This window comes from Mus caroli, unplaced genomic scaffold (genome assembly GCF_978045245.1).
Source record: "Mus caroli unplaced genomic scaffold, Mus_caroli_1 scaffold_11, whole genome shotgun sequence".
Classification (NCBI taxonomy): Eukaryota; Metazoa; Chordata; class Mammalia; order Rodentia; family Muridae; genus Mus; species Mus caroli.
In genome coordinates this window covers 103,957,857-103,983,978 of record NW_028227266.1, presented here as the reverse complement: position 1 = coordinate 103,983,978, position 26,122 = coordinate 103,957,857, and the positions used below count along the sequence as shown (strand labels likewise).

Below are 26,122 nucleotides of genomic sequence, written 5' to 3'. Positions count from 1 at the left end.
AAAAATACACATAAATGAGGTATCAGTTGGTGTTTTAAAGATTTAATTATGCTATACATGTGAGTGTTTTGCCTGCATGTTTGCACGTGCGCCATGTATGTCTTAAGGTGTCTATTGCTGTGATATAATACCATTGCCAAGAAGAAGCTGGGGAGGAAAGGGTTTATTTAGCTTACACTTCCACACTGTAATCCATCATTGAAGGAAGCCAAAGCAGGAACTCAAAGAAGGCTGTGACTGGGAAGCAGGAGCTGATGCAGGCGTGGGGGGCAGAGAGTGCTGAGTCAACTGGCCTGCTCTTCATGGTGGCTTGCTCAGCCTGACTTCTTATAGAACCCAGCAATACAAAGCCAGGGGTGGCACCACCCACAGTGGGCCAAGCCCCTACGCTATAAATCACTAATTCAGAAAATACTCTACAGACTTGCCTACAGTCCAATCTTATGAACTTATTTTCTCAATAGAAGTTTCCTCCTCTGATGAATCTAGCTTGTGTCAAGTTAACATAAAATTAGCTAGTATAATGGGCAAGCCTGGGGCCTGCACAGTGTGTGTGTGTGTGTGTGTGTGTGTGTGTGTGTGTGTGTGCCTACATTATACTTAAGTCACACAAGCTGTCTTCTCGGGCATGAATTACTTCCTTTTTAATAAAATTTTTATTCATTGAAAATTTCATGCATTTATAAACTGTATTTTTTACTTCAACTTGACAGAAGGTGGGATGATCTAGGAGGAAACTTAATAATAATAATAATAATAATAATAATAAAATACCACCACCTCCATAGGACTGGCATGTGGGTAAGTCCATGGGGCATTTTCTTGACTGTTGAGTAATATGAGAGGGTCCAGCCCATTGCGGGCAATGATACTTCCAGGCAGGTGGTCCTGGGATGTATAAGAAACTAAAGTGAGAAATCCAGGAAGAGAAAGCCAGTAAGGAACTCTCCCAAGGCCTCTGCATCAGCCCGCCATCAGGTTCCTACCCGTCTTGAGTTCCTACTCTTGCTTCCCTCGGTCACAGACTGTGCTATGGAAGAATAAGCTGAACTAACCTCATTCCCTCCCCAAGTTGGTTTTGGTTTTACATTAACTAAGACAACATCCATCCTCCACTACCTTCCTCCAACCTTGTGCACCCCACCCTACCACTCTCCCAACTTCATGCCCTCCTTTCTTTGTCATTGTCTATAATGATAATTTTTATTCAGGGGAGGTAGCAAGGAAGAGACTTCACTTCAGGAAGAGTCCTTTGGATACCCCCAGGCTCTTTGATGACCAACCAGATTAGCAAACAGCTCAGAAGATGGGGTCGCTATAAAAAGAAGCCAAGTGACTGTGTCTAGTCTCTTTGATGGTGGTTTTTATAATATTAGAACACAATAATGCTTGTAAGAGTTGCTTGGTCTGTAGAAAAAATTCATAATGTGGCCAGAGAACAATGTCTTGTGTTTAAAAATATGTTTTTAAAGAAGATAGATGCAGAGGAGTAATAGTCTACCCTTCAGAGATTTGTGTTGTGTGCCACACCAGCCTTATAAGAAAGGAGAGCCAGAGTAATGGGGGTTGGGGACACAGCCTCTTAGAGCAGCTCACTGGAATTTACCTCCCTTTAGTTCATTGGTGAGGAGCAAGAAATGACCTGAAAAAGAATATCTGCCATTACATCTTTCTCCTTCAGCAATACAGTCTTAATTTGGAGCTATGCCCACATGGATATTAATAATCAATAGAAAACGACAATTATGAGGCCATCAGAGAGATGGGGGAGATAAAGGGACTTTGTGATTTGCTGATCTCTCTCTCTCTCTCTCTCTCTCTCTCTCTCTCTCTCTCTCTCTCTGTATATATGTATGTGTGTGTGTGTGTGTGTGTCTAGACACGTGTACATATTCTACCTTCAGTTTATAAAGAAGAAATGCCGGTTTCCATCTGCACCCAGAGCTGATCCTGTGCCATAAAGCTATATACACAAATACCGCCAGGGGAGAGCTGGTCTCCCAGGAGTGCCTACATACCTGAGAACACAGGTAAGACCACCACTTCTCTTCAAATTCATGACTCAAGAGGGACCCTCTCAGAACCATCAGGACACAGGACCCAAGGATCATCTGGGGACAGGATCCTTCTGGTTTCTGTCTGCACCCCGGAGCTGACCCTGTACCACAGCTCTCCATACCTAAATTCCTCCAGAAGAGAACTGGTCTCCCAGGAGTACTGACACACAGACTTGCAGGACAGACAAACCACGGTCAGAGACATAAAGACCAGCTAGCACTAGAGATAACCGGATGGTGAAAGGCAAGGGCAAGAACATAAACAACAGAAACCAAGGCTACTTGGCATCATCAGAACCCATTTCTCCTACTACAGCAAGCCCTGGTTACCCCAACACACCAGAAAAAAAAAGACTCTGATTTAAAATCACATCTCATGATGATGATAGAAGACTTTAGGAAGGACATAAATAACTCCCCTAAAGAAATACAAGAGAACACAGGTAAACAGGTAAAAGGAAACACAAAAATCCCTTAAAGAATTACAGGAAGACACAACCAAACAAGTGAAGGAACTGAATAAAACCATCCAGCATCTAAAAATGGAAATAGCAACAATAAGGAAATCACAAAGAGAAACAATATTGGAGATAGAAACCCTAGGAAAAAGATCAGGGAGCATAAAGGCAAGCATCAACAACAGAATATAAGAGATGGAAGAGAGAATCTCAGGTGCAGAAGATACCATAGAAAACATTGATACAAAGGTCAAAGAAAATGCAAAAAGCTCCTAACCCAAAACATCCAGGAAATCCAGGATACCATCAGAAGACAAAACCTACGGATAATAGGTATAGAAGAGAGTGAAGATTCCCCAATTAAAGGGCTAGTAAATATCTTCAACAAAATTGTAGACAAAAACTTCCCTAATCTAAAGAAAGAGATGCCCATGAACATACAAGAAGCCTACAGAACTCCAAATAGATTGGATCAGAAAAGAAATTCCTCCCATCACATAATAGTCAAAACACCAAATGCACTAAACAAAGGCTATTAAAAGCAGTAAAGGAAAAACGTCAAGGAATATATAAAGGCAGACCTATCAAAATTACACCAGACTTCTCACCAGAGACTATGAAAGCCAGGAAGATCACATACAGATCCTAAGAGAACATAAATGGAGCCCAGACTACTATACCCAGCAAAACTCTCAATTACCATAGATGGAGAAACCAAGATATTCCATGAGAAAACCAAATTTATACAATATCTTTCCACAAATACAGCCCTACAAAGGAAAATAGATGGAAAACACCTACAGAAGGAGAGAAAGTATACCCTAGAAAAAGCAAGAAAGTAATCTTTCAACAAACCCAAAAGAAGATAACTACACAAACATAAAAATAACATCAGAAATAACAGGAAGCAACAATTGCTATTCCTTAATATCTTGTAACATCAATGAACTCATTTCCCCAATAAAAAGACATAGACTAACAGACTGGATACATAAACAGGACCCAGCATTTTGCTGCATACAGGAAATGCACCTCAGTGTCAAAGACAGACACTACCTCAGAGTAAAAGGCTGGAAAACAAATTTCCAAGCAAATGGTCCCAAGAAATAAGCTGGAGTAGCCATTCTAATATCGAATAAAATCAACTTTCAACCAAAAGTCATCAAAAAAGATAAGGAAGGATGCTTTATACTAGTCAAAGGGAAAAATCTACCAAGAAGAACTCTCAATACTGAACATCTATGCTCCAAATGCAAGAGCACCCACATTCATAAGAGAAACTTTAATAAAGCTAAAAGCACACATTGCACCTCACACAATAATAGTGGGGGAATTTCAATAACCCACTTTCATCAATGGACAGATCAGGGAAACACAAACTAAACAGAGATACAGTGAAACTAACAGAAGTTATGGACCAAATGGATTTAACAGATATCTATAGAACATTTCATCCTAAATAAAAAGAATATACCTTCTTCTCAGCACCTCATGGTACCTTCTCCAAAATTGACCATACAATTGGCCACAAAACAGACCTCAACAGATATAAGATTGAAATTATCCCATGCCTCCTATCAGATCACTGTGATTAATGTAGCTGCTCGTGGCCACACGAACCGGGTTCCTGAAAGGGAGACTGGCGCTATATGGGAGGAAACAGTAGGAGAAAGACAAATTCTGATCAAGGCCCAAGAGTTTACTAAGAGTTTAAGCTTATAAAGGGGGAAGGCCCATCCCCCGCCACACCAGGCTCTTGATGCTTTGTTGCCAGTCTGTTAGCACTTGGTCCAGGCTGTCAGCACTTGGTCACCAGGCTGTTGCTTATCTCAGGAAGACAGGTTCAGCTTCTCAGGGGTAGTGACATCTTGGAGAAGATTGCAGGTGGCAGAACAATAGACCTATCTAGGTCAGAAGACTCCACCCTAGGTGGTCTTATTCACAGTGGCAGAAAGATCTGAGACAGCCTACTCAAGGCTAAGGGAGGCTATAGATTAAGTCTGGTTTTCAATAGAAAAACAACAACAACAACAGAAAGCCCACCTACACATGGAAGCTGAACAATGCTGACTATATTGCTTGCCTTTGGATCCCGTTCCCCTAACTGATCTGCCTTGTTTAGCTCATTAGATGAAGATGTGCCTAGCCTAGTCTTCCTGCAAGCTGATATACCAAAGTTGGTTGATATCCATTGGAGACTTCCACTTTTCTAAGGAGAAGGGGAGGAGGGACAAGGGAAAGGAGAGGTGAGAAAGAGGGACTTGAAGGAGAAGAGGTAGGGGAAACTTCACAATTGGGATGTAAGCAAATACCTTAATAAATGTATTATTTTCAGATATGGAAGAGTAGGTCTTTAAAATGTAAATAATGCATAGGGAGAAGTGTTGAATATTTAGAAAGTTTGTCAGAGAAAAATCTTACAATATGTAGTAATTAAAAATATTTTAAGGGTCCTGTCCAGTCTCATGCAGACCACACCCAAGACAACCTCCAGCCCAACAACACACCAAATAGAGCCAAGAAGACCCTATGTCTGGTGCTACAGTACCCAGGGGTTGCAGACCACACCAGAGTTGACCCCCAGCCCCAGTGCCACACAGCATGGGTGGAGCGTAGCACTACTGAGATGTTCCCAGACACCCAGAAGCAGTCATATTCTATCTAGACAATCTTGGCATCCAACACAATTTTCAAGTAAGAACCAACTAGGCCTTGGTTTTTAAGTATTTTTCTTAACACTTAGAAATATGTTTAAAAATATTTTTCACATCTTATTGATTTGTTGGGAATGTCACATCATACATGCCAAACCCACTCATCTTCCTGCCCCTTTGCCCTTGCCCTCTGCCATTGAAATCTCTTCCCCAAAAGAAGTTATAGTGTGTGACAATGTATCCGTATGTCTTTACTTGCAAATGTCCAAATATGCATGAAGCAAGGAGGAGCAGAAAGCACCCAGTTATGCATAGGAGTGGGAGAAGGAGGACAGCAGCAGGAGAGGGCAAAACTAGGTCAAGAGGAGAACATAGGAAGCCTATGGAAGAGCTGATAAAATGGATAGCTACATCAATGTTGGACTAGCACCTACCTAGCAAGTATGCTGTTTCACACTGACATCAGATACATGTGGGAGAATAAAAACACCTTCAGACAAGGGTAGCTAGGGACTCTACAACATGAGTGACTGGTAGGCCCAAAAGTCATGAATGTTGTTAGTTTAATTTATCACAGCGGCTGCTAGTTTCATCTCTCATAGTTCTGAGGACTGGGATGTCTAAGATCAAGGGATAGGCAAATTTTATCTTTGCTGAGGGCCCTCATCCTGCTTTCTTGAGAACCCTCATATTGTTGATACCGCACATATCAGAAGAGGCCAGGGAAATCTCTGAATCTCTTTAATATAAAGGTTATGTCCATTTCTCTGACTTTGGGCTTGCCCTGCCATTCTGAGGAGCCTTCGGGGACCCCCAAGAGTTCCCTGCTTCCCTGTGGAGGACTGTATGGGGTCGAGGGCAGGAACAACCAGCTTGAAACCCTCTCCCACCAGTCCCTTGCCAGTCCAGTCTGCCTGGGGCATGGCCAGCATAGTTGAGCTGTGCGCTGGCTGCTCCCTGACCTCCATTTTCTGGCCCATGGCTCTCTCTTCCTTTCCAAGAAGTCCACCAGGCATCAGAATCATCCAGCCAACACCAGGGACAGCATAAGAACAAAACAAAGCCAGTGAAATGTGGCACCACAATCTAGCCCAGCTCTTCTGATACAGCACGCTTCAGATATCCTAACTCTGTACAAGTACAAGAAGATGACCTTAAATCTAATCTTATAAAGGTAATAGAGGCCTTTAAGGAAGAAATTAATAAATCCATTAAAGAAATACAGAAAAAATATCCAAACAGGTGAAGGAAATGAATAAAATTGTCCAAGAACTGAAAATGAAGATAGAGCAATAAAGAAAATACAAACAGGTGCAGCCCTAGAGATGGAAAACCTAGGAAAGAGAACAGGAACTACAGAACAAACATCACCAACAGAATACAAGAGATGGAAGAGAGCATCTCAAGGGTAAAAGAGACAATTTTAAAAATGATACATCTGTCAAGAAAATACAAAATTCAAAAAGCATATGACATAAACAACCCCCTCCCCAAATCTTGGGTCTGTTTGGATGGCCAAAAAACAAGCTGGAGTAGCCATTCTAATATTTAATAAAATAGACTTTAAAACAAAAGTAATAAAAAGATAGGAAAGCACACTTCATAGGCATCAAAGAAAAAATCCACCAAGGGCATGTTTGTATTCTGGACATCTATGCCTCAAATGCAAGGGCACCCACATTTGTAAAGGAAACATTAAGTGGGAGACTTCAACAAGATTGATAAACTCTTATCTAACTGAGATTGATAAACTAACTAAAAGGAAGAGAGAAAATATCCAAAGTAACAAAATCAGAAATGAAAAGGGAGACAGTACAGTAAACACTGAGGGAATTCAAAGAATCATTAGGTCTTACTTCAAAAGTCTGTACTCCACAAAATTGGAAAATCTAAGTGAGATGGAAGATTTTCTTGATAGATTTCACTTACCAAAGTTAAATCAAGATCAAGTAAACAATCTAAACAGTCCTCTAAGGAAATAAAAACGGTCATTAAAAGTCTCCCAACCAAATAAAAGTTCAGGGCAAAATGATTTTAGCACAGAATTCTACCAGACATTCAAAGAATAGCTAATGCCAATACTCCTCAAACTATTCCACAAAATAGAAACAGAAGAAACATTGCCAAACTCATGCTATGAGGCTAGTCACCCTAAACCTAAACCACACAAAGACCCAGCAAAGAAAGAGAAGTTCAGAGCAATTTCCTTTATAAATATTCATGTAAAAATAATCAATAAAATACTTGCAATCCAAATCCAGAAACACATCAAAGACATCATCCACCATGGTCAAGTAGGCTTTATTCCAGGGATACAGGGGTGGTTCAATATACAAAAATCCATCATCATAATCCACTAGATAAACAAACTGAAAGAAAAAACCCCACATGATCATCACATTGAATGCTGAAAAAGCCTTTGACAAAATCTGCCACCCCTTCATGTTAAAAGTCTTGCAGAGTTCAGGGATACGAGGCACATACTTAAACACAATAAAGGCAATGTACAGCAAGCCAATAAATAACATCAAATTAGGTGGCAAGAAACTCAAAGCAATTCCACTAAAATTAGTGATAAAACAAGGCTGTCCACTGTCTACCTATCTCTTCAATATAGCACCTGAAGTTCTAGCCAAAGAAATGAGACAACTGAAGGTTATCAAAGGGATGCAAATTGGCTATTCACAGATAATATAGTAGTATATATAAGTGACCACAAAAATTGCACCAAAGAACTCCTACAGCTGATAAACACATTCAGCAAAAATGCTGAATACAAAATTAAAAAAAATCAATAGTCCTCCTTTATACAAACAATAAATTAGCTGAGAAAGAAATCAGGGAAATAACACCCTTAACAAAACATATAATATACCTCAGTGTATCTTTAACCAAGCAAGTGAAAGACGTGTGTGACAAGAACTCCAAGTTCCTGAAGAAATAAATTGAAGATATCCAAAGATGGAAAAATGTGCATGGATCAGTAGGAGTAACAAAGTAAAAATGGACATCTTACCAAAACTAACCTACAGATTCAATGCAATTCCCATCAAAATTCCAACACAATTCTTTACAGATCCTGAGAGAACAATTCTCAACTTCATATGAAAAATAAAAAACCAGAATAGCCAAAATGATCCTGTACAATAAAAGAACATCTGGGGGTGTTATCACCATCCCTGATCTCAAGCTGTATCACAGAGGAATAGTAATAAAAATTGTGTGGCATTAGTATAGAAACAGACAGGTTGATCAATGGAATCAATGGCACTTGGTTTTGTACAAAGAAGCCAGAAATCATACAATGTTAAAAAGAAAGCATCTTCAACAAAGGATGTTGGTCTAACTGGATGTCTGCATGTAGAAGAATGCAAATAGACCCTTATTTTATTACTCTGCACATAACTCAAGTCCAAGTGGATCAAAGACCTCAACATAAAACCAGATACACTAAATCTGATAGAAGAGAAACTGGGGAATAGCCTTGAACGCCTTGGCTCAGGAGACAATTTCCTGAACACAACATCAATGGCTCAGGCATTAAGATCACCAATTGATAAATGGGACCTCATGAAACTGAAAAGCTTCTCTAAGGGAGAGGACACCATTAATAGGACAAAACAGCACCCTACAGATTGGGAAAAGGTCTTCATTCACCCCACATCCGACAGAGGGCTGCTATCCTTAATATATAAAGAACTCAAGAAGTTAGGTACCAGAAAACCAAATGACCCAGTTAAAAATGGGTCCAAAGCTAAACAGAATTCTCAACAGAGGAATCTCTAACAGCTGCGAAGCACTTAAAGAAATGCTCAACATCCTTCGTTGTCAGGGAAATGTAAACCAAAATGACCTTGAGATTCCACCTCACACCAATCAGAGTGGCTAAGATCAAAAACTCAAGCTACAACGAGGATGTAGAGCAAGGAGAACACCCCTCCATTGATGGTGGGGGTGCAAACTTGTACAACCATTCTGGAAACCAATTTGACAGTTTCTCAGAAAGTTGAGAATAGTTCTGCCTCAAAAGCTGTTCCTGGGTATATACCCAGAAGATGCCCCACCATACCACAAGGACACTTGTTTATTTGTAATAGTGAGAAACTGGAAACAACCCAGAAGCCCCTCTACTAAAGAATGGATACAGATAATGTAGCTTATTTATGGAGTTCTGCTCAGCTATTAAAAACAAGGACATCATTAAATTTGCAACAAAATGGAACAAACTACAAACTATCATCCTGAGTGAGGTAACCCAGACCCAAAAGGACATGCATTGTATGTACTCACTGATAAGTGGATATTAGCCATAAAGTACAGGATGCCCTCATTACAATCCACAGACCCAAAGAAGCATACTAATGGGGGGCTGGGCAGGGGAGGATGCTTGAATCTCACTTAGAAGGGGAACTAAAATTGCCATCTGAGGTGGATGGAGGGAGGGAGGGAACTAGGTAGGAGAGGGAATGGAAAAGAGGGGCATGGTGATCAGATGTAGAGAGGGCCATGAGAGTGAATGAAAATCCGTGTAGTGGGGGAAGGGTGGAGGTAGTAAACTAGTGACCTGGGGTGGGGAAGGCTCCAGGGAGTCTATGAGGGTGAGAGGTTGACCCTAACAGACTCTTAGCAATGGGGCATATGGATCCTGAAGTGGCCACCTCCTGTAGGACTCCCAGTGGAGGGATAAGGACACCAACCCACGCACAAGATCTTTGACCCAATGTCTGTCTTGTCTACAAGAAGTGCAGGGACAAAGATGTTACAGAGACTGAGAGAATGGCCAACCAGTGACTGGCCCAACTTGAGATCCATCCCACGGGCAAGCATCAATCCCTGGCATTATCTGTTATGCTTGCAGACAGGCGTCTAGCATAACTGTCCTCTGAGAGGCTCCATCCAGCAGCCAATGGACACAGATGCAGAGATCCACAGCCAAACATTATATGGAGCGTGAGAAGTCCTGTGGAAAAGTTGGGGAAGTATTGAGAAACCCTGGGGTCACAGGGACTCCAGAAGAAGACCAACAGATTCAACTAATGTGGACCCTTAGGGAATCTTAGGGACTGAACCACCAAGCAAAGAGTATGCTTCCCCCCCCCCCACACACACACACACATATGTAGCAAATGTGCAGCTTGGGCTTCACGTGGGTTCCCTGACAACTGGAGCAGGGACTTACCCTGACTCTGTTGCCTGCCTGTGGATCGAGTTCCCCTAACCGTGCTGCCTCAGTGGGAGATGTTCCTAGTTCTTCAGTGACTTGAGGCATCAGGGTGGGTTGGTACCCAGAGGGGGACCTCCCACTTCTCAGAGGTGAAGGGGAAGAGAATGGAGGAGGGGCCATGTGAGGGGGAAATAGGAGGGGGGGGGGCTGCATTCGGGATTTAAAATGAGTAATTAATGGGAACAATAAAACAAAAGGTTTACATTCCTACTCCCTTTTCTTCTATTCAGCTCCAACCCACATTTTCTGGTTCTATCCAGACCAAACCCCGAGTAGTGGCTCTTTCTTTATTCTCTCTATTCCTTCCACTTTCAGGACTCTTTGGTAATCTGATCTTATCCAAGGTGGAAAACCTGAGACTCATAGCTTCACAGGCCTCCTAACTATGACTTAGGACACTAGCCACACCTTTAGCCACGCCCTAGTCCGAGAGGCCTTATCTTGAGGAAGCTTTCAACTTCCCAGCCTTCTCCACCGCCAGGTCACAAGGCCCCAGGCTGACAGGATGCTGTTCCATTAGCAAAGCCTGCACTGGTGTCTCCGTTCTGCCCATGGACCCTGAAGGCATGGGTGGTCTGAAATGATAATCTCCTGCGAACTGCGTAAACTGACCAAAGTAAAGAGCCCATGGCCACGCCCACTAAGATAGAATTGGAGGACGCCCTGGCCCTGGGGCCCAGCTGGCGGCATCTTTGTCACGTGATGCTGTATGCGCCCAATCCAGGGGTGCTCTTTGGTGGCCGTATCTTGCTGAACTATGCTGTGCTGGTGAGGAATGGCTACTAGCCGTCCTAGCCCTTCTGGGATTATCTTTCTTTCTCCTAGCTAATCCTCATTCCTTCCTTCCTCAGATGTCTATGCGCTTTGATGGGCGACTGGGCTTCCCTGGTGGTTTTGTGGACGATCGTAGCCCCAGCCTGGAGGAAGGACTGAATAAGGAACTGTTGAAGAAACTGGGCGAGGGAGTGTCCACTTTCAGCATCTTATCCACTGACTATCGAAGCTCCCTTGCTGAGTCCAAATCAAAAGTGGTGGCCCATTTCTATGTCAAATGCCTAACACTAGAGCAGCTCCAGGCGGTGGAGGCTGGGGCACCACAAGCCAAGGACCATGGGCTAGAGGTGGGGCTAGCCTGGGACCTCTTACCACTACCTGCCTCCTTTCTCTGTGGTTCTTTTCCAAAGAAAGCCCCTTTAGAAGTTCCTGATCATCAGACCTTGTGCCCATCCCAGTGTCTAGGATAAGTCAAAAGCATCCATGATGGATAATACTGCCAGTGTGGTCTCCTATGAACATTTTACATCACACACACACACTTGACTGGCCTCTGCAGAGATTTCTCTAGAACACACTCAGCTAAGTGTGGTGATGGTCAGGCATGACACCATAATAGCATAGTAGTGCCTTAACTTTGGGCCGCTGACTTAGGGAGCCATGGAAGAGATTCTCCAATTCTGGCAAGTACTAAACTCCTGGGGTTGGGGAAGGTGTAAAAAAGAGACTCCTGGATTCACACTGGCAACTTCTAGTGAGCAAGCAACTCTTAGACTTCCCTCAGATGATCCTTGTTAAGGGAGGAGTAGGAGGAAGGCCTGTGAATTCAGTTTTCTTGAGTTCCCCCGTGAGGCCTACATAGCTAGTGTAGACCCACTGGCAGCTAGGGCTGTGCCTGCATTCGGGCTGCAGGAGCCAGAAAGTGCTGTTGAACTGGTTAACATGGAGGTGGACCCAGGATGCCTTGGGGGCCCTTGCCTGTCCAGGGTTAGGCCCACTGGGCCCCACTGAAGTATGAAGCCCTAGGACTGGTTCTGCCGGGATATCTGCTCTGGAACTAACTTGTTGTAGTGAGAACTGTCTTGTCCTCTCTCTCCTTCCTTTCAAAGGTCTTGGGCCTGGTGAGGGTGCCCCTGTACACCTTGCGGGATGGTGTGGGAGGCCTGCCTGCTTTTCTGGAGAATTCCTTCATTGGTGTTGCCAGGGAGCAGCTACTGGAAGCCCTCCAGGACTTGGGAATTCTGGCTCCCGAAACTGCCTCAGACCTCAAGGAACGAACAGTTCAGCGTAAGCAGACCTTAAGGCTGTTTGGGGCCTGAGCCGAGAGAACTTGGTATTGGGAGGGTGGGGGAGAAGGGAAATGCTTTTGGGGTCTTGGAGATGAGAGCTGACACCAGATTAAAAGGCAGAACTGTAATGCAATGCATTTTGAACAAAAGACCCCATCACCCTGTGGCACCAGAGACAGAAATCCATAGACCTTTGCCGGGTCCTTAACATGTAAGGTCCTTCCCTGTACCTGTCAGGCATGCACACATGCACTCTGTGCCACACATGGTCTACCTCACTTCATGGTCACTCTAACCAGGAACCATAATCCCCTCCGCTCCTTGTTAAGCAGGGGAGAGTCGTTCCCTCTCTTGTAAAGCTACCTTCTAGTGCGCAGCTCCATGTTTGCTGGAGGAGCTAGAGGCAGGTGTCCCAGTTTGAATATGCTTGGTCCAAGGAGAGGCACTATTTGGAGGTGTGGCCTTGTTAGAGTAGGTGTATCCCTGTGGGTGTGGGCTTTAAGATCCTCATCCTAGCTGCTTGGAAGTCAGTATTCTGCTAGCAGCCTTCAGATGAAGATGTAGAACTCTCAGCTCCTCCTGCACCATGCCTGCCTGGCACTGCCATGCTCTGACCTTGATGATATCAGACTGAACCTCTGAATCTGTAAAAATGGCCCCAATTAAATGTTGTCTTTATAACAGTTGCTTTGGTCATGGTGTCTCTTAACAGCCGTAAAACTCTTAAGATGGCACGGGATTTCCCTTTGGAAGTGGCCTCTCACCTGTGACTTAACCAGATGCACAAGTTCCAGAGAGCTGGAGGAAGTCATGACCAGCTCCACAGTCCCCTTTTCTTCCCCCACAACTGAACGAAACTGAACATAAAGGGTCAGAAGGTGGTGGTGGTTTTTCTTGGGCTGCCCTTGGTGGACCTAAGACCTCTGAGTGTGTTGTCCTCTCTGGAGAATTCAGAAGGGAATTGACCCAGCCTGTCTGGCCTGCCCTGCCAAAAAGAGCCTTCTAGGAGAAGATGCTGTCAACAGGGCCTTCGGGCTCTTTAGCTTTCTCAGCTGATGCTGGCCGACCTGATGCCATTAGATAGACAGCCTTGCTGCTAAGGACTCCAGAATGTTGTCAGAAGACTTTTCCTAAAGGGACAGACAATGACTCTTTTAGGCTTTGGGAACCACACATTTCCCTAACTTTAGTTTTAGCTACCAATTTTTAAAGAAATATATATATATATATATATATATATATATAATTACATATATATGTATAATATATATATACATAATTCTTATATGTGTGTGTATATATGTGTGTGTATATATACATACATATATATGCATATACATACCATATTTTTTATTGTATTTATTTGTAATAGTCAGAAACTAAAAACAACCTAGATGCCCGTCAACTGAAGAATGGAGAGGTTATACTAACAGAGGCACCAGTTTAATGTCACTCATGTAGGGATAGAGAGAACAGTTAACTTTGTGAAGTAGCTTGAAAATCAGAGACCTTGATGCTGAAGCCAGTTGGGAGTGGAGAGTGTGCAGTGGGAGGTGGGTTTGAAACAGAGAGAGGTGATTGGTTAAGGAAAACTGGGGAGATAAGGGTGGCTGAACCAAGGATGGGGGGTGCTGTAAAAGGGTAAATAACCATTCAGGATGGGGAGGCAGAAGGGGAAGTGAGCAGGCAGTGAATAATGAGGCCAGAAACTGACCCGTGTTGGAGAGGTAAGATGACCCAGGAACCAGTACCCTCACTGATAAAGAGGAGGCACAGAGTCAACATAGCTACAGAAGTGCAAGGTGCCAGGGAGGGATGTGGCCAGGTGAGAGTATGCCCTTCCAGGACAGGATCCCATGAAGGAAGGAGGCTGGGCAGAGCCCTGGAGAAGTACTGCAGTGGCCTCCAGCCGGGCTCCAGCTCTGGACCTTTCAAATATGGGATAGATGGGTCAGAAGCAGCTCTAGAGGCCTTGCCAAGAAGGTTTCATTGCTGTGTCTTTTCTCCTGATCTAACCTAGATCTAAGGGTTACATGTCCTATAGAGTAAACTCTCAGATGGCTAGCCGGAGGGAAGTAACGTGTGTGTGTGTGTGTGTGTGTGTGTGTGTGTGTGTGTGTGTGTCTACAAGGAACACAGCATCCACAGCTCATCCTTGATGTTGCCTGTGATTATTTTTTCAGGTTCCGTGCTGCTCCACTTAAGTAGGCTTAAATGTTCTAGGACTCATGCTCCCCGACTGCCTTGGAAGGCTTCTTTTCCACATTTTACTTCTGTGACATTGACTTAGTTTCTGAGGGATCTGCCTCTGATGTCTTAACCCCTTGCCTTATCTAAGAAGCATCCCTCCCAGGCATGGGTTCAGCCATCACACACTGGTTGGCTGCTATGGGTTTAGTGCCCTGGCCTGGTCCTGATGCTGCCTCCCTCGCAGGAGGGAGAGAAGCAGGCTAGACTATGCGCTTCTCTTCTCACCCACTCCCATCATGCTGAGGAATGGGCAGCTGGGATGACAATCACACAGGACTCCCTGTGTCCCTGTAAGCACAGTGCTCTGGGGAGGGAAGAAGGTGGAAGCTCATCTGACCTCCAGCCCTGCTCCCAGCAGCCAGGACTTCCAGCTGAGCACTGACTTCCTTATCTCAAGCTTGGGGCTGTGATTCCTGGGGAGAGGGTTAATGGAGGGAGCACTTGGCATTAACTTTGAGCAGGTCAGCCTGCACTGTGTGAGCACAGGCTGCTGCTGCTCCTTCCTGGGGAGGACAGGGGAGCCACACATCACCCCCTTCCTCTCTCTCTCTCTCTCTCACACACACACACCACACACTCATTCCTCTCTCAGCAGAATCAGCAAGAAGTTTCTACTCAACCTTGCACTTTCCCTCTTCACAGACATCTCTCTCAGACTTCATTCTCTCCTGAGCCCAAGTCCTTGTCAGTTGCCAGGTTTGAGGCAAAGCTACCTTCTCCTGGCAGGGCCATGCTGGGAAGGAGGAATGTCTCCTGCTACTGAACTCGGGCTCTGAGGAAGACTAAGTGAAACAGACAGGGTTAGAGTGATGGCTCGTAGTGGCACTATTAGGACGGGTGGCCTTGTTGAAGTAGGTGTGTCACTGTGGGTGTGGGATTTAAGACCCTTGTCCTAGCTGCCTGGAAGTGAGTCTCCTGCTGGCAGCCTTCAGATGAAGATGTAGAACTCTCAGCTCCTCCTGCACCATGCCTGCCTGGATACTGCCATGTTCCTGCCTTGATGATAATGGACTGAACCTCTGAACCTGTAAGCCAGCCCCAATTAAATGTTGCCATTTATTTAAGACTTGCCTTGGTCATGGTGTCTGTTCACAGCAGTAAAACCCTAACTAAGACAGTGAGAGGGGAATGGGAAAGGGGGGGGGGGTATTGCACAGAAAGTATTAAAATCTGTACCCCAAATATTCTGGTTACCTGATGAGCAAAACACCAAAACAGGATATGAGCATTTTACCCTTGATACCGTTTGCAAAGAGCATCAGAGTTTGAGCCGCGGGGAAGATGCTGGGTGTGGCTCATTCCATAAGAGGAGAAGAAAAAGTGGGCTATTGTAGTTAACACACTAGGTAGAAGGGTGTGAGCCATGCAGGGTAACAGAGACTGTGTCATGGCCTTCAGGCCACAGGAAGTCTACCAAAGAGAAACTGCCTTCTCCCCCCATGCCCTCTAGGTCCCATTTCTCTGGCTGAATTCATATGGCAATTCACTCCCCACCCCCATGTAGTGGGCACCGTCTGTCAGAGACACCACTGGGGGGCTAAAATACCATTGTGTTCATGCTGGTCTGTATGGAATCAGAAGCCAGCAGGATTGAAGAGCCACAGGGGCCATGAAAGATACAACGAGTCTCCTCTACCACCAGCTCCTCAGCCGGGGAAAATCCACATCCCAGACTCTCCTGATCACACAAGCAAAACCAGGGCCACCAGACCCAACCTCAACCCCTCTGCATGGACGACTGTCAAGGATGTGGCCTTCTCCTCAGCGCCACAAGCTCCACGGCAGGGCAGCTCGCCGAGTGTAAGGAGGAAGTAGACATGTAAACAGGAAGTTCCAGGCTGGATTGCTGTTCCCACCCTCACGGCCTCCACCTTTTGCGGTGTCAGAAGGCCCAACTTTGTAGATTTATGACATCCAGGCACCTGGGAATAGTTTCAGGGTGTGGATGGAGGCAAAGGTCTATTGAACAGGAGAGCAGGCCAGCTGAACGATCTCTGAGACAGGGAGTGCACCTCAACCACTGGAAACTCATTCCCGTGAAACCGTGCTGTTAATTCGGGTCATGCATATGTACCATGTCTGCCCACAAACGAGCCAAGGTAGGAGGTTCTGATTAGCGATGCCCTCGTCATTAGCCTTCATTCTGACAGAAAGGGACAAAGAGGGAATATCTGCTTGCTTTTAGCGTTCATGAGAGACTCGGATTATTTGTATGCTCTATAATGCACCTGCACTGGCTAGTTTCATGTCAGCTTGACCCAGGTAGAATCAACTGAGGGGAGGGAACCAGAGTTGAGAAGGTGCCCAGTACAACTGGGCTGCAGGCAAGCCTGGAGTATGTTTTCAGTGATGGACAGACGTGGGAGGGGCCAGCACATTGTGGGTGGCACCATTCCTGGGCTGGTGATCGTAGGTTCTCTAAGAAATAAAGCTGATCAAACCCTGAGGAGGAAGGCAGTAGGCAACACTGCCTCCAGGTTCCTATCCAATTTGAGTTCCTGAGCAGATTGTGATTCAGGGTCTGTAAGGCAAATGATCCCTTCCTCCCCAAGTTGGTTTTTTTTTTTTTTTTGGTCATGGTGTTATCATCACAGCGATAGAAACCTAACTAAAGCAGAAATTGATGAACACTGTAAGTCTGGAAGATTCTACGACTTTGGGCCCACTGTTGTACTTCTCCAGCTGTGAAATGAGTTCCTTGGTCAGAGGCAGTGCTATGTGGAATACCATGATGGTGAATAAGGCATTTCGTAAGCCCACGGATGGTAGTTTTGGCAGAAGCATTTCATGCAGGAAGGACGCATCTATAACCAGAATACGTATCTATTCCAGGAAGGGCAAAGCATTGCCCTTTCTGTGAAAGAAGTGAACCAATGTAGTCATCTTGCCACCGGTTGATGGCTGGCTACCCTGAGGAATGATTCCCTATCTGGGGTTCAGGGTTGGTCTCTGATATTGACTGATCTGGCACTGGGTAGCAGCTGTAGCCAGGTCAGCCCTGGTGAATGGAAGTCCCCATTGTTGCAGCCAGTAATAGCCTCCATCCCTGCCACCATGGCCAAACTAGAAACAACACAGAGTCCTTTCAGGGTCGAGGGCTAGTTAAGTTGTAGTGCTTGTCTTGTAGGCATAAGGGCCTGAGTTCCATCCCCCAAAAGTGTGTGAAAACACTTGGGCACATACCTGTCATCACAGCTTTGGGTCGATGGAGACAGGATGGTCTCTGGGGCCACAGGGATAACCAACCTAGTCTAGTTGGCAAGTTCCAGACCAATGAGAGACTTTGTCTCCATAGAAAGCAATGGGCAGTGATTAAGGAATAACACACAAGAATGTCCTCTGGCTTCTTCTCACAAACACATACAAATGTGTATGTATGTCTACACACACACACACACACACACACACACACACACACACACGCACGCACACACGCACGCACGCACGCACGCCCACACATGCTCTCGAGTGCACGCACAATGTCCCTCCATGGTGGTAGACTGTCCTTACAGGAAGTCCTATTGATAAGCCTCTAATAGCTCTCTCCGGCCTCATCCCTGTGTCCTGTCACCATATGTTTTTCTAAATCTGTGGTTCTCAACACTGGCTCTTCATTTAAATAACACAGAAAATCCAGGAATGACAATGTGAATTGGTTTGGCATTCGGAGGCAGATGGCAGGCATCAGCCATCAGCCATCTTAGGCAACACTAGTCTTCTTAGACTTGCTGTTGGAGCTTATGAGGTAAGACTGGATCCTCAGTTCTCCTTCCAGCTCCTTGTCCACTTTAGCCTGTCTGCTAAAGGGTTTTGTGGAATGCAAAGACTTCATTCAAATGTAAATTATAACCTTTTCCTTCAACTTCAGGAGATGCCAAAGATCTTCCTACTTTTAACTTTTTACTACAGGAAGCATCAAACTACATAAATTTTTTAAAAACCAAGCCTGAATGGCCCCCAGAAACCCAGCTTCTAAAGCGGTATTCACACCCTCAGCCTCTGTCTCTGGGAGGATTATTTTTAGCGTGTGCTTTATACATATTTTAGTATTTGGCTGTAAAGAACAAAGAACATTTAAAACTGTAACCACATTACTATCCTACCTCAAACAATTATGTTATTCTTCTATATCAAGCATCGGATCCCATTTATAGATACAAAAGGAAGTGTTTTGTAATTTTAACAACCAGGCCATGGCCATTTTGAGCCTGACCTTCAGTGATCCATGATGCCTCACTCAGGTCTAGAGTCTAACCTCTACTAACTCAGGGAACTTTGCACAAGTACACTGATTGGTCCTAAGAAAGCCAACTAGTACTGTAAAATTTGTTTCTCAACAAGATTAATGGGAAGTCCACCTGCCCATTGGAATATGGTTCTAGGCTGGAGGTTGTTAATCCAAAATGGATGAAAATAAGACCACTACCACAATTTTTGAGCCAAGATTGAAGCAAGCTTTATTAAATATTGGCCAGAGCCAAGGATACTGTCTTGATAAAAGGGCTAGAATTTCTTCACCCAGGATTCCCAGAGTATGGCACCAAATTATAGGTAAAACCCACAAACTATATACTTCCTCCCTTTGTCCCATCAGGGACAAGCATACATCCTGACTTACTTCCTGCCTATGTGTGATCAAGCACACATCCTGTGCAGTTGGAGCAACCAAGCTTGTTTACAAAAGCAAAAATGGCTTGTTATCGTCCATCAACAGCAGTCTCCAGCATTCCAGGAAGTTATCTGTCCTTGGGCAAGTGGGGCTTATATGTTAGAGGCAATTTTGTTTTATGGATCTCCTAAGCACAGCAGTTTAAACTTAAAACATCACTTCAGCCATCACAGAGGCCCATGAGACGAGGCAGAGTACCCTCCTACACACACACATACACACACACACACACACACACACACACCATCTCAAGTGTTGTAACAAACAAAACCAAAAGCCTCCTGCTTCCTCTCAGCACCCCAGTTCCTTTTGGGTACTCACCTGCAGCTTTTCTTTTTTTCAATAGTGTATTTCAGTCTCTCACTTTTTCTGTGGGTATTTTGGTGAATTCTCTTACCACCCATGTCCCCAGCTTCCTCAGAGTAGTAGTCACGTGACTCCCATTCTTTACTTTGTTTAGTTTTGAACTCAAATGTGGCCCAAGTCCCTTGGCTTTTTTAAATCCCAAAGCTCAGGACCAGGGGGTGTCTTGATAAAAGGGCTAGAAATTCTTCACAGCACACCACAGCACAGCGCTGGAGACTTCCCATTCTCCAGAATGAGGAAAATAATTTTCACTTGTTCAGTTGTTGAGGCAGTGTTGGGAGTGGTTAACTATGTCTCATCCTGAAGGGCCTCCTGCTAGGACCCCATGATTCCAGTGGGCAAAAGGATTTCTTGTCTTGTTGGGTAACAAGTTGTATTAGATTTTTTTTTTCTTGAGCCCAGTCATTGGTGGAAGGTTCCTTGCATTGTTAGTGGTTAGTCCTCAGAGATCTGTGTGAGGCTTCACGGGTCCTTGAGGGTAAGGTTCCAATTGACCGTAGTTCAGTTGTTAACATTGAAAATGTTGGTTTTGGCATTCTGTCTGTATAAGTGAGGCCTGGATGCATCACACACACACACACACACACACACACACACACACACACACATACATATATGTGTGTGAGCCATAAAGAGACCAGGTCCTGGAATGTGTTCTCAGAACGTCCAACAGCAGGGCTACCAGGGAACAGCTGGAAAGGTAAACTAGACCTGGCAGGGGAGTCTTGAGGATGAGTTAATATCTTAATTTAGTACGGTACAGTTCTTAAAATAATGAGCCAGTTTTAAAGCCTTAATATTAACCAACGTTTTATTCAGATTCTCTTGGCTGTTACCTAATATCCTTATCTTTCTCAGATTTCAAGTGAGGCACATCTTTTGAGGTTCTCCTATTCCATAGGTACCTGTGGAAATTTCCATTTTTATTTTGATTGCCATAGATTGAATATTTATGCCCTCCACACCGGTCCTTCAGTCCATATGCTGACATCCTAACCCCACATTGATATTTGGGGATAGGGGCCTTTGGGAGGGAACTATACCATAATAACGCAGCCTTCATGAATAGCATTAGTGACCTTGCAGGGGATCTGGAGAGCTCTCCAGAACCTTCTGAGATTTCATCTACCAGGTGGCCTATGCATCAAGAACTGGGACCTCAGCAGACACCAAGTGTGTCAGCCCCTTCATCTTAGACTTCCAAGTCTCCAGAACTGTGTGAAATAAACTTCAGTTGTCTATAAGTCTTCCAATCTGAGGAATTTTGTTCCAGTAACTCCAAGGAACTAAGACAATGCCTGGACAGTATCGAGGGTTACCTGTCAAATGGTGGAGGCTGGCTTGTTGCTTTCCTCAAAGTTTAGACCAGAGTTCTCTCCTTTGGGGGAGGGGAGACCTCAGGCAAAAGACATTATCATCACAACATATCTAGTCCCCTCTGTCAGTGTGACACAACAATGCTGGATGCTTACCTTGACATCATATGTAGCCCCCTCTGTCGATGTGACACACCTATGCCGGATGCTGATCTTGATTGTCCTGCTAAGGCAGTGCTGGGCTGGTCGATTTCACCCCCAAGCTACGAAGTTGCACTGTGGTTTTCTTCTTTTTGTACTGTTCACTCTTCGGAAGGAAGTTACTATGGAGCTGTGCTCTGCTGGAAAACAAAATAGCTGTGGGAATGATCTCTAAGTCTTCCAAGTGGAGGACCCTTTGCTGACCCGCAGCAGCTCATTCCGCATGTATCTGCATTCCATATCAGGACAGGTAGAAGGATATCTATTTTCTACTTTGCATTATAAATAAATAAGCAATTAATGAATAAACCAAAAGTAAAGCCACGTTTGTTCTTCTGTTCCTCAAACTGGTTTTTGTTTTGAAAACTCAGCAGTGGCCTGTGGCTTTCTGTCTCAGATAGAACAGTGCAGGGGTTCTCTTTAACCTTGGGGATTCTTTTTTTTTTCTTTGAGGGAGGGAGTAAGGGTGGGATTGAGTTTCCTTCCTGACATCCCAAGATGGTTGATGTTCACTGTATTCTCACTGGGGATCTTTCTGGCTCTTCAGTGGAAGTTTTCTAAGGAGCATTGGTTTCTTTTGTTGGGCTATGATGTTATAAGCAAGTCCCAGGCCCTAACTGAGTTGTTATCGTCAGGCATCATGGACTCTGTGGGCCTCTCAACTGACAGAGCAATGACAACCAGAACAAAAAAGTAAGGGGTTTATTAATCCTTGATGTAGGCATTCCCAGTGCTTCTCTATGTAGATGCCTGTAGGGCTATATAGGCCAACTCAAACTCATATTAAGCTCATCCTGTTACTACAGAAAGTATAATAATTCTCTTCATTTGGAGGTGGCCCTTTGTAGTTATTATAGAGTGGACCAAGAGTCACAGTTTATTTTATAAGAGTGGTAGTAATCATAGGTCTGATGTATATAATCCTGAACACCATATTTCTTATCACTCTGATTGCATGAGGCTCTGTGTTAACTCTGTACAATACCTGTAGCCCCGAGATAAGCCTGGTTTCTTTATAAATAAAGGGTGTGTGTGTGTGTGTGTAATTTGTTCGGGCTCCCTCACATCTCCCAAAGACAGAGTTGCTTTCTGTCCCTATGGACCATTAGCAGAATGGAACAGCTCTAGGCATATGCCTCCATCTGTCCCCAGCCCTGACTCCTGGAATCTGTCTCTGTATGGCAGGGGAGGGGATGAGAGCACAGAGGCAGGACAGATGCAAAGAGTTGTTTGAAAGATATGATGTCCTAGTTTGCTTTTCTGTCGCTATGACAAAACACCCTTATCAAAAATGACTGGAGGACAGGGGAGAGTTTGTTTGAGTTATGCTTCCATGGGTCACAATCTGCTGAGGGAAGCTAGGGCAGGAACTCAAGAAGAAACCATGAAGGGTGACGATGTTGGTTCTCAGCCGTGGTGGCTTTTCAAATGGTGTGTCTTTAAAAGTCAGGTTGGGATTTTTCTCCTCAGCCACGCCAAGGCTTTGTGTGGAGTCCTGCAATCTGTGTGGACGCCAGGGCCAGCAAAAGTATGATGATGCTGGGAGCAGAAGGCGGAGAGGGCTTCCTGGTGAAGGTCCAGGGCTTGCCGTGGTCCTGCTCCGCGGATGAAGTGCAGCGTTTTTTTTTCTGACTGCAAAATTCAAAATGGGGCTCAAGGTATTCGTTTCATCTACATCAGAGAAGGCAGACTGAGTGGCAAGGCTTTTGTTAAACTTGAATCAGAAGATGAAGTCAAATTGGCCTTGAAAAAAGACAGGGAAACTATGGGACACAGATATGTTGAAGTATTCAAGTCAAAAAACATTGAAATGGGTTGGGTGTTGAAGCATACTGGTCCAAATAGTCCTGACACAGCCAATGATGGCTTTGTACAGCGTAGAGGACTCCCTTTTGGATGTAGCAAGGAAGAAATTGTTCAGTTCTTCTCAGGGTTGGAAATCGTGCCAAATGGGATAACACTGCTAGTGGACTTCCAGGAGAGGAGTACGGGGGAGGCCTTCGTGCAGTTTGCTTCACAGGAAAAAGCTGAAAAGGCTCTAAAGAAACACAAGGAAAGAATAGGGCACAGGTATATTGAAATATTTAAGAGCAGCCGAGCTGAAGTTAGAACTCATTAAGATCCACCACAAAAACTTATGGCCATGCAGCAGCCAGGTCCCTATGACAGACCTGGGGCTGGCAGAGGGTATAACAGCATTGGCAGAGGAGCTGGTTTTGAGAGAATGAGGCATGGTGCTTATGGTGGAGGCTATGGAGGCTATGATGACTATAATGGCTATAATGATGGCTATGGATTTGGTTCGGATAGATTTGGAAGAGACCTCAATTATTGTTTTTCAGGAATGTCTGGCCACAGATATGGGGACGGTGGCTATACTTTCCAGAGTACAACAGGACACTGTGTACACATGCGGGGATTACCATGCAGAGCTACTGAGAATGACACTTAGTATTTTTTTTTTTCACCACTCAACCCTTTGAGAGTACATATTAACATTGGACCTGAAGGCAGAGTAACTGGTGAAGCAGATGTTGAGTTTGCAACCCATGAAGATGCTGTTGCAGCTATGTCAAAAGATAAAGCAAATATGCAACACAGATATGTAGAACTCTTCTTGAATTCTACAGCAGGAGCAAGCGGTGGTGCTTATGGTAGCCAAATGATGGGAGGCATGGGCTTGTCAAACCAGTCCAGTTACAGTGGCCCAGCCAGCCAGCAGCTGAGTGGTGGTTATGGAGGTGGCTACGGTGTCCAGAGCAGCATGAGCAGATATGACCAAGTTTTACAGCAAAACTCCAGTGATTTTCAATCAAACATCGCATAGGTAGCCAAGGAGCAGTGAGCAGCAGCTACTACAGTAATGGAAGCTGAGCATCTATGGGCATGAATGGAATGGGAGGGATGTCTAGCATGTCTAGTATGAGTGGTGGATGGGGAATGTAATTGATTTTGATCACTGACTCTTGGTCAAAAAGAAAATTTTTTTAAAACCCCTCAGTTTAACAGTTTTTGCAATCCATCCAGCCTTGTGGTTTTTATGCCTGTTCTTAAGTGAACATTGGCATCGCTCAAAGAAGGTTCAGTGTTGAACATAGCAGTCACCTAGGATGATAGAGCAAAGTTGAGTGAATTGTAACTGTTAAACTTAATTCCTAGCTTTTCTCTAGTTACTATAGAATGTATGTAAGCAGTAAGTGTATTTAGGTTAAAGTAGTTGAATTATGTTAAATGTTGCTCTTATACATACATTGAACATTGTTGATGCATGTTGAAAAAACATGCTTTTTTTTGTGAAACTATAGGAACTGAGTCTACAATTAAAAGTGAAACATTTGGCAAAAAAAAAAAAAAAAAAAGGCCAGGTTGGGAAGATGTCCTAGTCTATACATTCTCTGCCTTACAAGCATGAAGGTCTGAGTCTGGATCCTTAGCACCCCCACAAAAGCCAAGCAAAGTGGGCTTGCCTTTAACTCTAGCACTGGTATGGGAGAAGGGGAGACAGGGGGATTCCCCAGAGTTTCCGTATCAGATATTTTAGACCGTTAGTGAGCTCAGTGTTCAGCTTTAGTCACTTTCTCAAAAAATAAGGGAGGCTGCAGTAGAGAGAGACACCCAGAGACAATCAGAATTGACCTCTGGCCTCCACACACATGTGAACATGAGCCTGCGTGTCTTTTGTACACACATCCATTTGCACACACACATACACTGCACACATCCAGAAAACAAAACCAAAGAACCACCATGTCCTCTTACTACCACCAGGAAATTTTTCTTGAAATTGGCCTGGGGTGGGGCTCTGGAATTGGAAGATAGGAGGGTTTTATAAGCTTCTTCTTTCTTCTTCTTTCTTCTTCTTCTTCTTCTTCTTCTTCTTCTTCTTCTTCTTCTTCTTCTTCTTCTTCTTCTTCTTCTTCTTCTTCTTCCTTCTTCTTTTTCTCCTCCTCCTCCTCCTCCTCCTCCTTCTTCCTCTTCCTCCTCCTCCTCTCCTCCTCCTCCTCCTCCTCCTCTCCTCCTCCTCCTCCTCCTCCTCCTCCTCCTCCTCCTCCTCCTCCTCCTCCTTCTTCTTCTTCTTCTTCTTCTTCTTCTTCTTCTTCTTCTTCTTCTTCTTCTTCTTCTTCTTCTTCCTCCTTCTTTTTCTCCTCCTCCTCCTTCTCCTCCTTCTTCTTCTTCTTGCCAGGTGATACTAATGTTTGACCAGGATGATTTGCCTGTCCCTTGGAAGTTAGCTGGGTAATGGCAATTGTATCGCACCTATGGTGTCACCATGATGTGACTACCTCAGTCAATGGCATCTCTGCCCTGCGACTCAAGGGACTGAGGCAAGATGTCCACAGGCTTTTCCCGATGGTGCCCTTATTCTTAGGATGCTGGCCTCAATCTTTGACATAAGACACAGCATCGAGCGTCCACCTTCTAATCCAAGAATGGATGCATTTACCATATGTCTGGCTCTGAGGAGAATTTTACCCCATCCTACGCTGGTTTCACCTCCACTAACAGGTCCTTAACTGGGAACCTGAGAGGGTTGAGTAGCTTCTACTAAAGCCACAAGCCTGTATCTAGGTGAGTTCTGAGCTCTACAACAAACTGTCAAGTCCAGACTGTGACCTGAAGTCAGATCTTCTTTGAGTGTCACCTCTTCCCTTCCTTAAATACATACGGGTTCTTGATATATGGACTCAACTTCAGGTGAGGCAGCCTAGCTGAGGTGAAGGATCCTGAATGCCAGGATCTCAGCATTAGGCATTGAGTGTCCCCCATCTCTTTCCCATTTTTCTTCAGAATTTAAAGTCTTGAGGGTATTTTAATTTACTGCTAGTGGGTGGTGGTGGGGTGCCCTATCTGACTCCTCCCCACT

At 44.5% G+C, this 26,122-nt stretch overlaps 1 protein-coding gene and 1 pseudogene across 1 annotated transcript; both read left to right on the top strand.

Moving 5' to 3' along the window:
- The first annotated feature begins 10,849 nt into the window (after positions 1-10,849).
- LOC110301971 (U8 snoRNA-decapping enzyme-like) lies at positions 10,850-13,318 on the top strand. Its single transcript, XM_021172703.1, has 4 exons — positions 10,850-11,161; positions 11,245-11,514; positions 12,277-12,454; positions 13,169-13,318. The coding sequence occupies exons 1-4, from the start codon at positions 11,021-11,023 to the stop codon at positions 13,315-13,317; spliced, it is 738 nt and encodes a 245-aa protein (XP_021028362.1). The 5' UTR covers positions 10,850-11,020; the 3' UTR covers position 13,318.
- Positions 13,319-22,791: 9,473 nt separating this feature from the next.
- LOC110302011 (heterogeneous nuclear ribonucleoprotein H-like) lies at positions 22,792-24,486 on the top strand (annotated as a pseudogene).
- The last annotated feature ends 1,636 nt before the right edge of the window (positions 24,487-26,122 follow it).

Coding starts and splice junctions, on each gene's coding strand:
- LOC110301971 (XM_021172703.1), top strand. CDS start 11,021: ATGGCCACGCCCACTAAGATAGAATTGGAGGACGCCCTGGCCCTGGGG. Junction 11,162..11,244: donor TGCTGAACTATGCTGTGCTG/GTGAGGAATGGC, acceptor TTCCTTCCTCAG/ATGTCTATGCGCTTTGATGG. Junction 12,455..13,168: donor CAAGGAACGAACAGTTCAGC/GTAAGCAGACCT, acceptor GTCTCTTAACAG/CCGTAAAACTCTTAAGATGG.